We start from the raw sequence: 20,868 nt of genomic DNA, 5'->3' as shown, positions 1-20,868 counted from the left end.
GGAGACTCCTTCCTATTTTACCTACTACAGAAGATCTGGGTTATGAAACCATGTCAGTCATAATTTTTGTTCCTTGAATCACAAGATTGCATTGGATTTACAAGTAAAGTTTTAAGTCAATGATAAATACAGCTGATCAAATGATAAATACAGCTGATTGAGCCTGGGTTTTTGTTGTTGTTTTAAAAAAAGACAGTCCCATTTTTTAGGCAACACAGAAACTGATCATGAGAAAGAGTGAATTTTTTCCTAATATCACTTAAAAAAACGTGATTACTGGTATTTCTGTCATGTGGTGTTGCCAATGCAAAATATTAGTAACAACTACTCAAGCAAGAGAGAAGAAACCAGAACATAAACTCTGAAAAGTGATTACTTCAAGGTGAGCCTCTTCTGCATCGACTTGAGTAGAGAGCTTTCAAAATAGGTAACTCCTTACAAGGAGATCTGACTTATCCAGGCCTCTCTGCATCAGAGAAGATCAAACTGTATTAAATATTCTCAACCTAGCACTGAGTTCTCAGCTAGTTTATTTCAAAATAACTGGAAGGTATTTATGGATGTCTGGGCAAAATGCTTTACAACTTGGTGAATCTCGTTTATTTCATCTCTTTTACAGGTAAACAAAGAAAAATCCTGAAAAAACAATGCAAAAATTTACATTAATTAATATGAAGCCATTAATATTACTATTGGAATTTGATAAATTAAGTAGCATTTTTCCCTCTTTTAGAAGTTTAACCTTTATAGGAATATCTAGTCCATACCAGATTTATTTATAGGTAGTTTTATACAATCAATCAGATATTACAGGAGAAAGTGAAATTTAATTTTTGCATTGTGCTTTTGCTAGTTTTATTTCTTCTTGTTACTGTGCTGCACCTTCTTTGTTCTCAAACACTTTTTGAAGCTGCTTGCTTCCACAAAATGGTAAGATGAGTGCTGAAAATGGAGTATGAGAATAATCGTGTATAAAATTGTTAAATGCGTACCACTGCATCATTTGCCTATCATTCAAAACCAGTCATATTCATCATAAGAAAAAAATCATACAAAGTATTTAAAAAATGGTATGAAACAAGTTGTTTCACAAGCAACAGAACTAATACAGCTTGACTTCCTATTAATTTATGTGTATATGCTTCCAGTGCAATAATCTCACCTCTCCCAAATTACCTTTCTCCATGACCACTTCACTATATGTATCTTCTAATCTCTCACATCTCCAAAAGCCTCCTCAAAAACCCAAGATTCACCCAGTGTTCCCAGACCCTCCTCCAATACCTCAGTCTCATTAAACATTCAAAACCACATCATCTGTTTCTACACATCTCCCAAACCCCTGAGCTCTGTTTTATGCGCCTTTATGATCACCCAGCCATGCAGCAGCACCGTGTCACCTTAAGAAATCACATCTTCAGCTGGGCCACCATCTGAGCCAAGCAGAAGAGGTAATTGCTGAGCAGGTAACTGCTGAGTAGGTATTTTAGCCTCTCTCTTAGTGGCAGTACAAATTAATTCTCTGCACCATACAGCTATCAAGTTTCATGAAACTTGCAGTAATTTAATATCTGTGACCCCCCTCCTGTTTCTTCGTACCTGGTTCAAAGTACCCAGAAGGTTAAAAACTACTGCAGGTAGGGGAGTGAGAGGGCAGGACTGCCTAAGCCTTGTCTCCTTAGAAATTGGGCTCATAAAACAGTAAGATGCCTCCTTAAGTACAGAAATGTGATTTTATGAGTAAAAAGTATCCTCCTCTACACCAAGGCACGTACTGGCTGCTAAGAGGCAGTCGTAGCTCATCACATAGTTGGCTTGCGCAGACCTTACTGCAGCAAAGGCAGAAGCTCCGTCACAGACCTTCCTTCAGTGGAGGAAGAGACTAGCGAGGTGACCGCTATACCTTGTGTCTGAGCCCTGCAATGACCTTGAGGATACCCTTCCTTTCCTTCCTCACCAGGCTGAAGGGAGGCAGCTTCTCCACCACAAGGGCAATCTGACTGCTTTAAGGACACTTAAGCTGTTTATAAGGTAGAGCATGGAAGAAGGAAAGAGAATTGTGGTTGTCAGCCAGTTCCTCAGAATGGTACTGCATTAAATTATCTACATTCAACAGTGTTTAATGGCCAAAGTCTTCTTCAGCCTGAAACCATACTTTTGTTCAATTGAGATGAGTTCAGTGCCAGCAAAAGCTGCAACAAACATGCCTTTCACAGTTTTTATGGAATTTATGAGCTCTTCTAAAAATCATTTAAGGAAAAAAAACCAAACAAACCAGCAAACTTGGCATAAATTGAAGTGGAGGAGAATCTGTCCTCTGCTGACACAGACAAAACCAAGGAAACGCCACCAAAAAAAGCCCCAACCTTCAATTTATATCACAGAGAGAGTATGTGATGGCAATATAAAGAAAATGGGATCTGCATAGCAATGGATAAAGACTAACACATTTCCACAAAAACAGAGAATTACTTTCTAAATCTCTTAGCTTTTCATTGGAGGCCAACTATGTCAAGTGTGTGCTACTTTCTTATTTTTAATGATGCTCCTCAAGGAGGTATTAGCTGTAGTTATATAAAGTATTTCTGACAAAAAGAAACAGTATTCTAAATATGCCGCTTTTAACTAATTTGAGAGAAAGAGCATTCTCAAGTGATACTGAACTCATGGCAAAATATATTTTTTCTATTTTAGTAGCACAGTGCAAACTCATGACTAATTTTTTGGCTGCTGTCACCAATAAGTTTCTTTTGGAATTACTCTTTGCTGTCTTTTCATTCCTACTGATTAATTCCTGTTTACAGTTTTCCGTTAAAACTTCTCTGTTTTGTTGCTATGTTAAAGAAATAACAAAAAAGAAAAACGTAGTAAGGCAGCACCTTCATTAGAGCGTACCATTCCTTAAAATGTTTCATCTTCTGCCAACTAAAAATGTTCTTTCTCTTCTACATTATTAATGATGATTAAAGTATCAATTATTTCTCTTTCCTGAAGTTTCATACTGTATTGCCAGTAATTCTTAAGTATTTATGAAATTTAGATCATTACAGTGTTCACCTGCCAGCCAAACAGATGACACTAAGTATTAGTTGTTTTCTAAATACACGTAACCTGCCATTTGCAAATTATTTAATTCTTGCAACAGGTTCCGTCATGACTCTTCAGAGGTTTTGGACGCCCGCGCTCCTAAAACGTATACACGACATACACAACCTCAATTATGGTTTCACAACAAATTTTATGAAGGGTCTTTCTTACCTTTGCACATTGCATGTGGTTGCAGCCCTCATTCTTCTGAATTGGAGATTTGCAGTTGGCGCATGGTTTGGAGTTCGTTAGTAACCACAGGCAATTGGCAGCATCTTCATATGCCTCACTCACTCCCACAACTTTTTCAGGGTGACAGGAGGATATGGAGCATGCAAAACCAGAGAAATTGTACTTATGCAATCTTTTTGTGAAAATCAGATTAGGAAAGACATATGTTTACCTGTTTCTTGACAGAGTATCATAATTCTTCACTATATAGATTTCTCACATATATAAATGTATACATTTTCTATTTTATACATATTTTATATATTATTACACACATTATTTCTATATATTTCCACACATATTTCTACATAAATTTATATATATTATATATGACATTTATAATATATAAATGAGCAAATATATATGTGAGAAAAATAAGCATAGTTTGACAAAGTGCGGTATATTTTGCCTCTTTATAAAATTTTCTATGCCTTCCAGAATATTTATAACATATTACAGAAAGGCTCTGATCTGTGGTAAACAAGTTAGTTTTTATTCAAATTACTGTCAATCTTTAATTTTTTTGTTAATGTTGACCAAGAAAATGTCTGTCCTGTGTAAACCCAACCTTTATTAGTTTTTTCAGTAAATGTTATTTAATATTAAGCCATTCCCCACAATCCCCTTGCAATTCACCCTCAACCTTACTATTATTATTGCCTGTTGGCTTGAATTAGTTTTAAAGCACACAAACAACTGCATGGAACACAACTCAAACAGAAGTGCACACTGGGCTAAAAGATTTAAAATTGCCCAGGACAAATGAAATTATATTAAGGAATAAATCAATTAATTAATGAAACAAAGCTGAAGAGGAAGGGAAAAGAATTTTGATTGTCCTGACAGAATCACACGTTGATTTATAGGGAGAAATGCCTAATATGCAGTCAAAAGTGTGAAGCTGCCCCTCATTGAGAGGTTTAATTTTCTTCCCCTTTTACCCTATTTTTTCAACCAATGTAGAGTTTTTACTGAATGCAACTAAAAACCCCCTCTAAACCCAAAAGAAAAAAACAGCAGCAAAAAAATAATTAATCCCCTCCAGGCATGACTCTCACGTTCTTCTGGTTTCATTTCAGACACTTTCTGTAGCCAGTCCTTCCAGGTTTGGCAGTCACAAGGTTCATGTGCTTCGCCAAGACATTCCCTGAAAATGAACGTGTATACACAGTTACTTATCATTTAGAGATTTAGAATTAAAGTTAAAATTGGTTCAAGCTAACAAACATGGAAACTTATCAAGATATGCTCAAACTTTATTTTGGTTAGGAAGATAAAAAGCCATCCAATTAACATTATTTTCAAATACTCTTAGATTACTTGCTCACAATCATGGATGACCATTATTAAGATTTAATAAAGAATTTAAATGAGACAGGAAAGGAAAAGAGCTTTCAAAAATTACACTCTGAAATAAATCTGCTAGTTCGCAGTTTGTTTGAGTTATACTTGGGTACCATTTTAGTGCCACAAAAAGTGTTAGTACAGTTTCTGTGATAAAGGTAAAGAATAAAGAGATTATCCAAAACTAGGTAGTTTACTATATCTGAAAGGCATTTTATGTAGAATTACTTGCGTCTATTCAGCTGTAATAATTAATAATTATCTAGATTCAAGCTTTTTAATCTAGAAGAAGATCCAAGCCCTTCAACACCAGCATTAAGTATTTATGGATGTTTACTCTTGCCATCAGAGTCTCTTAAATGGGGGCTTTAACTAAGTTAGATGTGAAGAAATTAGTCCCTTGAGCTTTTCACGCGTAGTCGCAGATATATTGGTTCCAGATGATGCTTTGGCGCAGATGTATCAATACAGACTCTGGATCTGTAATGTCTCCCTTTTTTACTGAAATGGCAGCAAATTGCCTCAGACATCTGCCACATCAAACAAAACAATTCAGAGCGAGTGTATTTCAGATGGGTACCAGCTGCATCAGAACATAGACTAAGTTTTTTGCAGATCCAATGGTGAACTGCTCTCTGCAGTGCAGATTCAGAAGCTGCATCAATACCCTTCTGATCATTCGTCCACATCTTTAGCAGGAACGCAGGAACAAAGAAAACATAATGGCAACAGTTTTCAGCTTTTTCCCCCACTAGCTAGTCTGCTATCAAACAAGCTTAAAGGATCTCTGGTTTGGAGACACTTAAGATCTGTAGCTGGGAAAGATTGTACTGGAATGAGTTAACTGGTCTGTAATAAGGCAATCTCAGCCCTGGTTGAAAACGGACACCTTTCCGTTCGGTGGGACAACAGTACACTTAAATCATTGACTTCAAGAGAGCCAAGACCTCTCACACAGTATTTGTTCCCAGAAAGGAATGAAACTAGCAAAGATTAACTTTAACAAACTCAGTTCTAAGTTAAAAGATGATTAGTCAATCTTTTACTGACGGAGGGGGGGAAGGCTGTGTCTTAGATGTTTTCAAATTTGTAAATTTGTGGATTTTTATTGAAGTGCAATCATATATATATATCTCTCTCATGTATCCATATCTAGATTTATATGATAGTCACAACAGAGTGTTGAAGAACAACTTCCCATGCAAGAAGTTCTTTCCTCAGCCCACCCCAAAACAAGGATTTTTATACTGGGATGTCATTTTACTAGAGTAAGAGCATTAAGTTTCATACCGTATGTTTTATGAGCCTATCACTCATAAAACTTTTCATGAAACAAAGTTGTATTTAGGATAGACTCCCTGACAGCACTGAATGAAGGGAACTAATGTCAAACAGCTGTGACAATTAACAGCGTTAGCCTCCCAAGATTGCCTTCCTCACTACTCAGCAGGATGATTTATTTGAAGGTGCACTACATACTTAATGAAATTGTAGCAAATTTCAACAAGTTAAATTTCATGGAAGGGCTAAAAGCATTATCCAAGAAGAATGGATGTTCTGGATTTTCTTTCCCCTCATGACAGTATTTATGTCATATAATGAATTCTGAATCAAAACATCAGAACACTGTTGCAACTTATAATTGGCTTCTCAAGTGCACCTGAAGAGATGTCTCTCCCACAGAAGGAGACTCTGCCCCTCTGTCTCCACCTAGGATGAAAGGAGCGAGCACTGATGGTGCAAAACTGTGTGCACTGTCTGCTATGACTATTTTCCAGAAGCCTGCTTGCTACAATTCCTTGTGCTTCTGAAGCACCATGAAGAGGCTGAAGGTATCTGATCAACATGTGTTGAATGTATCTGATAATATAAAGATGTAGGATTTGTGCACAGTTTTCATTTGTACTACATTTAAGTATCTCAGGATGCTTTTTCTGAAAGGGAATAGAATTTTGTGTTTGTCACAACAGATTACATTTTGTTGAAGGCACTGTTAGTGGTGGGTAATGAAAAATGAGTAAATTCTAAGGAACTCTGTATTTAAGAGTAACATTCCTACTTCTCCATAAAACAAAAGGAATTGCTCAATAGGCTCAGGAATTTCTTGCTTTACAAGTAGGAAGGCTACAGATCCAAAAAAAGCAAGTGATTATCTAGGGGTTGGTTGGAGTTTTCTAATGCATAAATTCTGAAGAATCTCTTATTAAATGCAGTATCAGTTGCTATTACAATGTCTAAGCTGTAGATTACCTGGGTGAAATTGCAGAACTGACATAAATATGGAACTGTGGCATGTGTTGATTGAACTTTAAAGATATAAAGCAAGCTCCCTTGAAGCATAGAGTAATGATGAAAACCCTCTGAACCGAGAATACACTTTTTCTCCCGAGGAACTCATTCATGCACGGGGTTATTGTACTGTAAGACTAATATGGCTGTCTTCAGCAAATGGTTCTGATTTATAGCACTGCACGATGCTTTGGCTGCTAGCAGAACTTTCTTGCCATTGCTGATACTCTTAGTTCACTTTTGTGGGGATGGAAAAAAAGGCCTTGGAAATGCCTTCTTGGATGTTTTACTGCTAAAATGAGGTCTTTTTCAAGACCTTAACAGTATTTGCTTGTGCAGTACCTTAAAGCATTACCATAAAAAGAACATTCAGAATATTTTATCAGGAAACATAAAAAAGACATTTCTCGTAAAAAGTAGGCGCTCAGAGGACATTCTGGGGAGCTAGTACATTCAGCCCATGTAAAGGAAGCAGAAGCTGCCAACATCTGAAGGACCATGTCAATATTACACTAAAGTGGTCTCAAGCTCTGTCATTCGGGTTAACAGAAAAATTGATTCCCTGTCTGTAATCAGGGAGGGAGCAAGGATGAGAGGATGGTACCTTCTTGTGGAATAGTACTAAGGTTTGTTATATCTTCACTGGTAAAAAACACTTTCTGGTTTGTTTCCATGGGATTTGTTTTTTCCTCGAGTTCTCCATCCATTGTGAACAACCTCTTTCCAAGAAGTTCTGTCTTTTGTGGTTGTTTCATTATGTCTGCTTTCCTCTTGTTCCTTCTTCCTTTCCATTCATGTGAGTAAAGAACTAAAATCAGAAGCATTTCATTAAGAGTCTTATGATATTTGGAATCAAGGAGATTATTCAGGATATCTTCTTCTTGCATCACGGTTTCAATTGAAAAATGAAAAGAAGGATTACTCAGCTTGTCTGCATGTCTATACTTTGGTTGACCCTTTTTGATCTTCCAGCAGTGAAAAGGATGTCCCACTACAATAGCCATAAATTGTCAGTCAGATAATCTAAAGGAACTAGGGCTTTGCTCTGCACTTCAGAAAAACATCCCACCGCTTTTTTGCTTTTGTTGATACTGCTGTTGTCCTTTCCTTGGAAGTGCTGAAGATAGGCACTCTGAGAGATGTTTTTTAATATCTTGGCTTTTTACTCCTTCTTGAGCTTGTATTCATCTTAAGACTCAATAGAAGATAACACAAAGAAAAAGTACTGATCCTGAAGTGAAACAATGATTGGAGTGATCCTGCAAACAGAATACCTATGTATGAAGCAAAAGGTCCTCCATAGTCCTGTTTAAACTCCAGGTTCTTTGATGTGATTCTACCAAAACTCAGAAAGAGATAAAAATTGCTGGTTTTCTGTGCTACAATTCAGAACGTGCCATGTTTCAATTATACAACTATCCAGAGCAGACACAAAAACCCCTCCACCAATATCGCACTGCTTCTCTGTCCCCTCAGAACAGAACATCACAACACTCCATACCACTGTTTTGCATCTGACAAAGGCAATAATGAGTAAGACAGTACTTATAAACCTTTGCTATGCTCCAAAATACTAAAATATTTGTGCACATGAGGTTATTTTGTGCATGGATACAGGATAGTACAGTCACATACCATCCCATACACATTTTTGTAGCACACTTGATTCTAAGTGGGACTTTTTAATTAATCCCTGAAATAGCAGTGACTGTGAGTTTATGCAGATGTAGGTAATTTTCTAGTACTAACCAGCAGAAAAGATGTCCTTTTCCACAATCTACAGCTGGGGCTTTTAGCATTGGGAAACTGAGTGTATCTGATCCTGTTGAATTCGATCCTTGTCTTGTTAGCCTTACTGCTCTTTCACAGCCCGGTATGGGACACCATTTAATTGCAGGATTATTTTCAACAAAGGCCTGGGGGGAGAAAAGGAAAATATTTTACCACATAAGATCAGAGCTCATCATTGATATAAACCAATCTGTATTCATTATCTTCCTTTGAAGGACCAAAGTCAAAATGCATAGCTGCTTGTAGCTACTTTGATAGGTTTTAAAAAACTTATTAAAACGGAGTAATTTGATCTCCACCTTAATTTAAAAAAAAAATAAAAATAACAGTACTTCAGACTTATGCTAAGATGCAAATGACTTACAACCCAAACAAAATGTTCAATGTGTGCAAGTCAATTTCTTTGTGATATGGCTTACTGTAAACTTCTACTCTATAGGCTCTAGTAATACACTCATTAACAGAACCAACTCTTGTAGTCAAAAATAATTAAAACCTTACTGATTAAACCAAAAATCCCACAATATATCCCACCCACAATAAACTTGAAATCAGAACTAGACTAACTCAGGAATTTACCTCCAATCTTTTTTGGTTAATGTAGCAGGTCTTCTTTTGTAAAACTTACATCTAACAAATGAGGAGTAAAAGGAACTTTCACTACTTTGCTTCAAACCAATGCTGATCACCAGCCACTTGAAATATGAAGATGTACAAGATTAATCGTATCTGGTAATTTAATTTTCATCTCACTGTGTAAGACTCTGTTACTGTGTATTAAAGTGACTTGTCACACAGAGAAAGTACTGTATTGTAAACAAAAAAATATTTCTCTACTTTCTTTTGCCCTGCCACCACTGATAAAGTAGTACATTATCTCAAAGACTAGTTCATTACTACACCAGTGTAAAAGAAAAAGGGTGAATTAAAAGATTGCTTTGAAAAAAAGTTGCAATGATGGAACTAAACGCATTAAAAATCAAACAGGAAAACCAAATCCAGGTTTTCCTACTTCTCTTCCTGTATATAGCAATCATATCAAGCATTGGATGGAAAAAAAATTCACTTGCACTAATAAATTTTTAAAATGGAAATAGGTACTATTTCTAAATGTAAACAGTCTCTTGGTAATAAAAATAATCCAAAAACTCTTAAAAATTTTAGATTGCCAACACAAACAAGACTGTCTGATTAAAAGCTTCGTATCACCTGTTACGAACATTAGTTTGATCAAATAATTTTATTAATACTGCATTAGGTTACACATTATGGAAGTATTGCATTTGTGCTAAAGAAATAAATATAATGTTCTTTCTTTTTTTCAGTGGTCTGTCAAACATTGGTATTATGACATATAAGAACATCCAATAATTCAGTGTACATATTAATTTATGAATTTTTAGTTGGAAAGTTACAGATATATTGCAGCATTTCACACAGAACTTTTAAGTTATTTTTTATAAAATGAAATACAGTTCAAGAGTACAAGAACAGTTTGATAATTTACCTTAATGTCAAATTGAAGATATCTTTTGTCCATCTCCTTGGAAACCACACTTTCTATGATGTCTACAGGCACAAGCTGGAAACAATCATATGCTGGGCAAAAAATGTTGTGAGCTTCACCCTCCTGAATTTTCAGATTCAAAAATCTGCCAGAATTTTGTCAGTCAGTATTTGTGAATAAAAAGTAAAAATTAAAAGGCTGCTGAATACTTTATACCAGGTTCACATATATTCACATTAATCAATTTTTAAACAAAGAATAGGAAGGATCCCTTTCTGCTCAAAAGGGCTACAGGTTTGATGAACAGCATAATTAAAAAAACTCCAAAAGAACAGTGCCATGGTTCAAAAGTGAGCACCATCAGTTATGCTTAGCTCTCTCTGTTTGTGGTTTCCATCCTTGCCATTTATCAGACAGCTATGCAATGTTTAATTAAACTGAGCATTACTTCTAACTTAAATCAGAAACGGAACGTGTAAGTGTAATTAATCTAGGAAATAATTAATTTCATATGCAATTAATTTTTACAACTGTGCTAGTCAAAATAGGTCTGCTCTTGGAAACAAATTTCTAAATGGAGACCATTGTAGTCCCTAAGCACCAGAATGCAAGACAGAACGAGCTCAAAAATCTGCTGAAAGCTGGACTTCAACTAACAAGTGCACAAGGTTGTGTAGTTTAAAAGCTGGAACTTATTAATCTGACACCAAGGATGATACCTATCTCACCTAACTTTAATCATCTAAAGGACAGGAAGCTATTCTAAGTTAGTCATCTGGGATCCTTTAATAGTTAAGGAAGAGAGACTTGCCCGTTCATCCCAACTTAGATTCACATCTTAGAATGGGATAACTCAGTCCTGGCTACCGGCTCAGAAAGATGAATCCCACCCTAGATGTGCCACCGCAAACACTTGCTTGACATTGAACTGTAGCTCAGAGTACGCTCACAAATTGCAGTACGCATAGTCCAGCACCCAAATTAGAAGCACCATGTCAAGCCAGTGATCTCTTGGTAACTTGTACACCGCTGCATAACAATTTGCAAGACAACAGAACTATTAATTTCCTTGCCACTGAAAAGAATTGCCTTCTACAAGCTCATATGGAAAAGAAAGTGCTCTTCCTTAACACAGGACGAATGGGTCCATATAAATTGGGCTGATCTGCAGTAGGACTAGCTGTGCTGATACTACACTATAACAAGACACTATAGTGGTCCAGTTCAAGTAGAAGAATCTCCTGAATGGGGACAAAGATGAATATAAAGGCACTGCATACAGATATAATTATTCCCAGGAAGTATGATTAATATTCATACTAGCATAATTATCCATGTCTGATTTTTTTACTAGCACGACTATTCTGACTTTAAAAAAAATACGTAGTAACAAGAGCATTACATTAATAGAACTTTTGAGCTAAATCTGCTCCTCGATTATTAGCCCTCAACGTAAGAAAGCATGTTAATTGCTTCTCTGGAAATGGATTTACGATACCGAAGTTCAGTGTGCTAAACTAAGAGACGGAATTAAGCATGTGCTTAATTTAGCAAGTGTAAACCCCAGTGCCGCCAACATCACACATACACTGCGCAAATCAAGAGTAGGTTCATCTACTTACACACAGGCTTTAAACTTTGGCTTAAGAGTTTTGCTGAATCAGGACCAAACCAAACATTACGTAAGCCTAGAACAGTTGATGGCCACTTTGAGTGACAGCTTAAATATTCGATGGGGTCAAACCAGAAACTCTTTGAAACGAAAGCAGTACTTTAACATGAGCTGTTTATGGTCTCTGCCATTTCCTCTTCAAAATGGCAAAGTGAAAGTTTCTCAAAAGATATAAAAGTGCATATACTCACGCCTCCCAGCATGCTCTGCAGAAGTCATGTCCACAAGGCATATCCACTGGGTCTTCAAATACAGAAATATTACACATACAAATGCCACACTGTGGATGAAAAAAATACTTCTGATTAAGAAATACCTAAAGCCTTTCATATTGTTAGCAGGACATGTTACATTGGAAAATCTCAGCAAAAATTTAAAGTGCTCAGAAGGGGAAAAAGATCTAACCGTACCCAGAAAAAAAAAGTTATTTAAGCTATAGAAATACAAATGGGAAAGATTATGTATCTCTGTTTCTACACCTCCGTATCCAAACCGCACATTTTGGGGTGCCTTCCATTGTGTCCTCCCGCTCAGTAAGTGCTTCACCCTACAAAGCCTGGGACCTTGAAGTTAGAGTTCTACGGACAAAAGGGATCTGAATTTTTCACCAGCTTCACAGGCAGCCAGAAATGGAGTTTGGGGATGACAGAGGCTACAGGAAATGTTTAGCATCTCACACAATCAGGTCCAAATCAAGGCAGAGAAATCCGGTTGTGCAACAGCAGCAACTATTTTAAGTAATAATCTACGTGAATACTATTTTTTTTAAATACTTTGAGGTTTTCGATTAAAATAAAGAATAAGTTAAGCTACAAATATTCCAACAGAAGATACCACTGCTGAATTTCATACAACTAGGTAGTACAGAAAAAATAATATTGAATATTAAGACCCTTACTCTGAAAAAATTTAAAGCATAGGGATGAAACTACTCATTGCTTGTGCTCAGGTGTGAAAATAAATATTCATGTTCTTCAAAGAGTACAAACAAATTTTCCTTTCCATTGGAACAAAGATTCCAGGAAAATTTACTTCAACTTTCAATACATTAGATATTATACACACATAGGACATTTCCAAAAAACCTATAGTATAAAAGCCTATAGTATGTCACTTTTAAAAAGCACTGTGTTACAGCCAAAAAAAAATCAAACCAAAAAAGATGGCATTTAAAGTGTAAAAATTGATGAGGGCTTTTATTGTTGTTTCAGCCATTTCAGCTTATTGTCTTGCCAAAATTAAATATTTTAGAAGTTGACAATGCGCCAAAAATGTTCACTATTAAATTTATAAGAGTTTTCAATTTTGTTTAAAATGTAACCTTAAAATAAGGAATTTCATGAAGCCCTGAGTTCAAAATATCAAGTACAGAATATTTACTGGCACAGTTTTAATTATAAGATAGGACATAAATGCGAAATCTGAAAAGGAGCTTTACAGCTTGTGGTTTTATTTTATCTATTCCTTTTAGTTTTCATTTTCCTGCCAGACCGAGAGACTTCAGAAAAATATGTATTACTTCATAAACAACATTTTGAAAATATTATTTTGATAGCTCCATATAAGATTTTTAAGCAAAATGTAATATTAAATGTGTAACTCTGGATTTGTATTTAGACACACTAGATCTAGAATGGCAATCATTACGCAAACCTGCATTCCTGGCTCATGGACCATCAGTGACCAAGAAAACACAAAATGTAAAACTGAGGACATGTAATCTTTCATTACACATTTTAATTACGAAATATTCCTGGACAATGTTTAACTGCTAATGTAAATAAATGCATGATAACATTATTTCTTCTATATAGCTTCTTTTTCAGCATTTTAGAATTAAAGAAATAAAAGATTTCTATGCAGGAATGCAAAATCTTAATTTTAATATGAGATCTAGGGATGATCCATTTGCAAGACTGCATATAATATTATAGCAAAATGCTTAGGTCATGGAGCAAAAGTTTTATAATGCTGCAGCTGCAGATTATTAAAAAGAGAACTCTGTCTTCCAAAAGAACCACACTGATTTTAATGAAAGGCACTTTCATATTTCAAATTTGCAATAGCCTTGTAAACCGCTTGAAGCAGCCCACACATAGTAAAAGTAATTATAAGCTTACAGTACACTAGTGGGCTGACATTTCAAAATGCAGACAAAGAGAATTTTGTTTTCTAAAGAAAAAAATTTCAAAAGGCAGGGTTCACAGCATTGAGTACATTCAGGGAAATGGATACAATGAAAGTGAACATCTTGTGAGAGTTCACTCAGTGAGATGAGAAGAGAAGCTCAGAAGAGCCAAATGCACTGATGTGACTGTAGTCAGCTAAAATGCTACTTTGTGAGGGACAGTCAAGGTGAAAAGAGAGTGCTTTATATTAGCCAGATGCTCGACTGTGTTATTATAGAGAATGTCAATTACATAGAAGTGTCAGCAACTTCTCTGTTCGCCGCTTTTGGAAAGAGAAACACTTCAGACCTTTACAAACATGTTTTCAGAATGAGATGACAATGCGTCTCTCCTGTCCACGTAGGTGTGTTATGTTTAGAAATAAGCTTTTTTGCCCCGTTAGCTTCAGACGTATTTATAAACTTACAACGGCTGTCTCAAGGTCTCCTGGTGAGGGGCTGATTTCATCAGGGGAGGTTACAGAAGAGCGAGTAGTACGGGGAGTTCGTGGGGAAGGGAGCGTATCCCACGCGTTGTATCCGCTCGGAGGGGGAGTTGGCATCTGAACCCCTGAACGCTGGCAACAGTTCTCCGGATTCGACATCCATGCTTCAAGTAACTTCTCCCTGTCCCAGTCTTCAAGAAATATACAGATACAGGCAATTACGCAGCAGACAATGTTTAAAATATATTCTGTAACCGCACCCTCAAAAGAATATATAAACAATAAGCTAAACAATTTTAGAAATAAATAAACACGATAAAGGATAAATGAACGTAACTTTAAACATTAAATTTTATGGAACACATTCCAAGATAATACATAATGCAATGTATTTATGTAAATAGTTGCATCGCAAGCATCTCCTTCCCCTGTAATATCAGTCTTAAATAAAATATATTTTGTTATTTATTTACAGCAATTGTAGTAGCTAGGCGACTCAATCAGAAACAAGAACTGCAGTGACTTGCAAAGACAGAACAAAATAGAACACTCTTGCACCACAGAATTTTCAATATTTTCCCTTTCTATGAAAAAAGTAATTGTTCAATAAGGATTCACTTTTATCTATTGTTGTTTTTTTTAGGAAGATGAAGCCAAGTGCTACAAATGAAAGAAGACTAAGATACAACTGGATTACAAAAAGATTTGCAACCTAATGAGTTACCAGTCTTTATATATGCATATGAGTGATGTATTTCTGGTTAAAAAAAAGAAAAAAACCCCACCTGATTGCAAAAAATATATCATAATTACATTTATATTCTATAATTGTTACTGAATGCTTTACTTTTATTCATAATTAACACTGCCCATTTATATACAAAAAAGAACTAGTGAAACAAATTTTATTATGTACGAAGATCTTAAAACTAAATCAAATCTTTCTTAATCATCGTTTGAAATGTTTTCTGTTTCTGATTCCAAAGAGTAATACCAAGGATATCTCAAGAATAGTGATTTTTTTCTATTAAAAATACATAAAAGTTGTCATTTAAAGATAAATTGATAAAATTCCTATATGGATTTGAATCTAAAACCATCAACGCTATGCACAGATCAGATCAACTACAATTTCAGAAGGAAAGAGAAATTTCCCAATTTTTAAAATATTTTAAACTTGTGTTTTGTTTTTTTGTTGTAAGGTATTCCAAATTGATACTCAATGTTATTAGCCTAAGATATGTGCTATTTTTATTGAATTTTAGATTTTATCAGAAAAAGATAAATAGTATCCCTATATTGTATTAATGCTGGACCAAAAAAAAAAAGTGTTCTAAGCACTGAACTTAGTAAAAATATCGCCCCTGTCGAGTAATGATTGCTCTCATACTACAATCTGCTCCCTCCCAATATTAAAATATTGAAAAAAGCCTTTGAGCTGGAGATGATTTACTGATCTGGTGCTTATTTATTGAAGCTAAAACATATAATGGGCTAGTTTAATTACATTTATTTAAAGACACAGACCCTGAACAATATTTACACTTCAAAAATTATAAATTTTATTAGCATTTTTCAAATCGCCCTGAGCTTACAATCTTTCAGAGGGGAGCTGACTGATTCTAAGATACAGAAAAAAATTGCTAAAAGTTTTCTTGAACTCCTTTGTTTCTACTGTATCTTTAAAATTACCCTGGGTTACGACATGCTACTAAATGGACTCTACTGTGTTTTCTTTACTAACTTACGAGTTTTAGTAAAATACGAGGTAGTTATATTTGCTGAATTGCCTCTCTTTTATCCTGAAATCAGCTGCTGTATAATGAACTGGAAGAGAAACAGGAACAATGTTCAAAAAGTTCTTGTAGAAATACTGTAAAGTTATTTATTTTCATGACTGCCATAATAACTTTTTTTTTTCATCTTGGCTCTAACTGTACATACTTCTGTCTCTTAATTAAAAAAAAAAAGAAAAATACACTCTTAACTCTCAGAGTTATAGTTGTACGATAAAAGAAAGCAAAGTTTGTTAGATTAAATATTCCGTGTCTGTAGCCATTAAAAATTATTAAAAGGAGTACAGAAGAATGATCTTTCCAAGAATTTAAAACATGCTTTTCATAAATTAAGCGTGAATTACGTTAAGATTTCACATTACTCTCTTATGAATTTCAAGATTAAACGCAGAATCATTACAATTTGGCATTTGATGTTTCCCAATTGTCTAAGCCTTTGTAAATAGCTCAATTATACCCTTTACTAGGCTGAGGCAATTCTATGTCTCTGTTTCAAATAAAATAAATTCTGTTTGAATAATTTCCAGTGTATGACTGCAGCTACAGGCAAAATAGTTGACTTTCTCATGACTTGCAAATTGTCTGTGCTTCTTTCTCTGCACTGGCCAATGGCATTAAGTTACCACTACATCACTAAGGCAACATCAGTAGAATGACCTTTCCAACACAGACTGGTTTCTTCTCAACTTTCCGCTCCTGCTTGCTAGATGCTAGCAGACATTTCTGCGCAGTTTACATCAACCTCACTGCTTTTGGACTTACTATGGACTGTGCTGTGTGTTTGAACAGTGTTGCCACAATTTTCTTCTTCAAAATATCTGCACAGGTTACAGAATCTGCCTACCCACTTAGTCAAATATATAGTAATATTTAGCCTTAATGGGGGTATTCTGAGAATCCAAAAGAGCATTCAAATATTGCACATACTATAAATACATTTTAAGAATTAAACAAATAATCAACATTAAAAAACGTATATGCAAAGACTGTGCCTTAAATATCATCAGACTGGCAGAAGTTCATGTTCACTTAAGTCAGTGTTAAAAGGAACACCGACTATTGAAAATAATGAGTTTCAGGTACCATATCTCCTCATGGAAGTCTGCCAAACATTCAGGGTTTAAAACAGTATTTTTTGTTTTCCCTTTTCTCTTTCCCTTTTATTTTCACAAAGAGCCCACAAAAATAACAGGGTATGAAAGCTTAACTCAGCAATTCAGGTGATGAGCATGCAAACCATTACCTGAGTAATTCCTTTGGCATATAGTAACAATGCAGATGCTCCACTAAGCATAAGTTTTTAATTAGCAAATCAAAGCCTAAAGCTTCCACTGAGTTTCAGAGATACTTTTGTCTGGAGCAAACACACTGAATTCAGCATATCCCCATTCTGACAACCCCAGTTTAAATTACACAACAAGAGCACACACTGATTTCAGTGAAATTAAACTGGTTACAGATATACATACAGAAAAGTATACCCTGTATTAAAAGAGTAACTATAAAAATCCTTCAAAGGACATGCACTCGTGTGCTTTAAACCCCAAGGCAATTTCCAACCATTTATTACAATGGTCAGACTGCTTCCATTGCAACAAAATATAAATAAATAAATAAAAAATTGATTCAGTTTAATACACAAATATATAGTGGCAGAAACCCAATGGTCTGACAAAAATAGGTACAATGAATTTGACTTTTCTGACATATAAACCCATGGAAGTTCTACTTCTGTGTCTCTCACTAAAATAGAAAAGCTCTGTTTCCCCATACTGCTTGAGTTAAAATGTCTTCCATTATAACTCCTAGTTTGAATCACTTTCCTATCAGCTTCCCTGTCTGCCTCAATGCTTTTCAACGTACTGCAGCTGCACTTCTTTCTGAAGTACTGTGTGAACTGTTTCCTGGCATGTGATTAATCGTTACGTATCTTTTACTTGGAAATAAAAAGTAAACATAAAACTGCAATTTTGATTTTGCTGAAAAGTTTATTTAGTCTTTAAGGTTTATGATTACCATGTGCCCGAAGCAGAGCTTCTGCAGTAAAGAGCGGGGCTTGGAGCATGTCAGCAGATTCCACAATCAGCATATCCTTAAGCCTTCGCAGGTCCTGAAGTCTGAGCCCCTCATATGGCTGTGAGAATAAGAAGAAAGACAATTTATGTCCAGCAGCATTCCATATTAATTCCATATTAAAATGAAAACATTCAAAGCACCGTTGCTGATCATCATCTCAACTGTAAGGTAGTACGTGACAAAATTTATTCATTGTGCAAACCAATGACCATGCAAAGCTATATGGAATCACTGTCATTTCACAATATTTATAGTATGATTTTGTACATTCCAAAATCTGAAAGACAGTAATCTCTAGAGCCCTCCATTATAGTTGGAGGCCATGTTCAAATGATGAACTAGCATAACATTGACTCTTTTTCTCTCAAAAAAGCTAGATTTTCAAAGAATCCAGGTGAATTTTGAAGTGATTAAACCTCAATTATTGTGGCATGGGAATGAGAATGCATGACTAGATTTGAACTAAGGATTTCAAGGAAAAGTGAAAGAAAGGAAAGGTAACACGCGTTCCATATAGACCCTCTGACACTAACTTTATACATGAATTGAGACCTATTAACTTTGAATTGATCTGGAGGAGGATACATTGAGACATTAGATAGTAAGAAGGGATATATCTGTGAACAGAATCAGGCACAGGTCTTTTGAGGCAGTATCAACCCTCACAGACATGGAACAGTCAGTCATGAATAGGACAGATGAGACATGCAGTTAGAGGTTCACAGGAACACAGAACAGTTGAGGTTGGAAGGGACCAGCAGATGTCATTCGGTCCAATCCTCTTGCTCAAGCAGGGTTACCTAGAGCCAGCTGCCCAGGACCATGTCCAGATGGCTTCTGAATATCTCCAAGGTTGGGGATTCATTGTACATAAAGATGTCAAAACTCTCTTTGAGAAACAGCGGAAAACTCTGACAGCCCTACATAGTCAGAGCAGATCATCCTGGTCTGGAACTCCATCCCCTTATTACAGCGTTTAAAAAAGGTCAAATTAAAAAAAAAAAAAGGCAATAATTTCAGGATTCTGAATTAGCTACAATACTGTAGATGCATACATATGTTCTGCAGACTCTTTTTTAAAACTAAGAAAGGAAGAACATGACAGCAAATAATATATTTGTTAGTGTTACACAGGGAAACCGCCCAAAAGGTAGAAAGAGAAAAACAAGTGGGAGGAAATATACAGAGAATGGATACAGAAAGGGTATGTAAAAAAATTATTCTAGCGTGCACCGGTTTTATTTACATAAAGGATAGCTAACAAAAGATTTAAAACATTTGACATAAAACTGATATATGCTGGCCACCAATGGCAATTGCCTTCACCAATTTGGAGAAGAAAGGACACAGAGCAGCAGCGATAACAGATAACCACATTAAGACCACGCATCACTACTATTTACTACCTATATTTTTATTTTATGTAGAGCATAGTCCAGGGCTCTCCAGTGCTAGATCATACGCACAGGCATGCATGCATACATACACAGGCATGAAGCAAAAGACTGGTTCTGTCCTCAGAAGTTTACAATCTAAGTAAAAGTCTACTGTGCACATAACCCTTTGAGAATAACAAGCAGAAGGCAGAAGAAATGGGGAGAATGATACACTGGGCTTCTAAATTATTTTGTTCCTTTGAGACACCTACTCTAAAAACATGACATGCTTCCTACATTCCACATATCATAATAAACTCTATAAAATGCATCTAAAAATATCACTGCCGCCAACAAGGACCTCTTCTGCTAGCTAGTCAGTAAAATAAACAGGAATTTCTTGATATTAGGAACTTTGTGATCGGCAAGAGTAATGGTGCTGTGGCTCTGCATTGGGTCTTTGCCCTTTTTGAGAAAGCACGAAAAGCAGAAGAGAAATGGACTGTGAGTGTCCTGACCTTTATCTTGATTGCCCAAGTTCAGGGAGTTTCTGTATGTCCTTCCATTGCTGATCATGCATGACTCAGTAAAGGACAACCTGAATGTAATGGCTTGCACTGAAATAAATCTGGGCCACTTGATTCATAGCATGCTGGAATTTGACTGACCTACTTAATTTCTTACAAAAGAAATCATTTACAAAAACACGTCAGAGAGACAGGATACAAACAGCTGGGTGCCTGAATGATTATAATTGTGCGAATATAGTGCAAAAACAAATGGAAGCAAAGAGTAAATCGTCTTGACTGAATCTGAACTGCATTTTGAATTGCAATTGCAAAACAAGTGGCTTCGTCAGCACAACATTACGCAATTCTTGAAGACCACATATAACATAAAAAGAAAGGTCTTCTCTGTTAAACCTGCAACATATATGCATGTTTTAGTAATATTTTATCCTAAAATGCAGATATGCTCAAAATTATATTTAACTGACTAGTTCTAGATCAAACACTGGCAAGTATCTCCCTTGAGTAACAGACTATTATATTATCTCAGCTGGAGCATTCCACACAACCCAGCAGG

The 20,868-nt window shown here is 35.7% G+C and overlaps 1 protein-coding gene across 6 annotated transcripts in view; it reads right to left on the bottom strand.

The window, feature by feature from the left end:
• Positions 1–20,868, bottom strand: part of ANKIB1 (ankyrin repeat and IBR domain containing 1) — a 97,889-nt gene that overhangs the window by 11,915 nt on the left and 65,106 nt on the right. For all 6 annotated transcript variants that reach the window (XM_063324821.1, XM_063324825.1, XM_063324826.1 and 3 more), the window contains exons 5-11: positions 18,347–18,464; positions 14,517–14,725; positions 12,113–12,201; positions 10,250–10,394; positions 8,701–8,867; positions 4,377–4,465; positions 3,259–3,389 (exon numbers count right to left, since the gene is read on the bottom strand). In XM_063324821.1, coding sequence (XP_063180891.1) covers positions 3,259–3,389; positions 4,377–4,465; positions 8,701–8,867; positions 10,250–10,394; positions 12,113–12,201; positions 14,517–14,725; positions 18,347–18,464 — 948 coding nt within the window. The remainder of the gene's footprint in view (positions 1–3,258; positions 3,390–4,376; positions 4,466–8,700; positions 8,868–10,249; positions 10,395–12,112; positions 12,202–14,516; positions 14,726–18,346; positions 18,465–20,868) is intronic.

This window comes from Chroicocephalus ridibundus, chromosome 2, assembly GCF_963924245.1.
Source record: "Chroicocephalus ridibundus chromosome 2, bChrRid1.1, whole genome shotgun sequence".
Classification (NCBI taxonomy): Eukaryota; Metazoa; Chordata; class Aves; order Charadriiformes; family Laridae; genus Chroicocephalus; species Chroicocephalus ridibundus.
The sequence above is the reverse complement of the archived record's forward strand: the minus strand, read 5'-3'. Positions and strand labels throughout refer to the sequence as shown.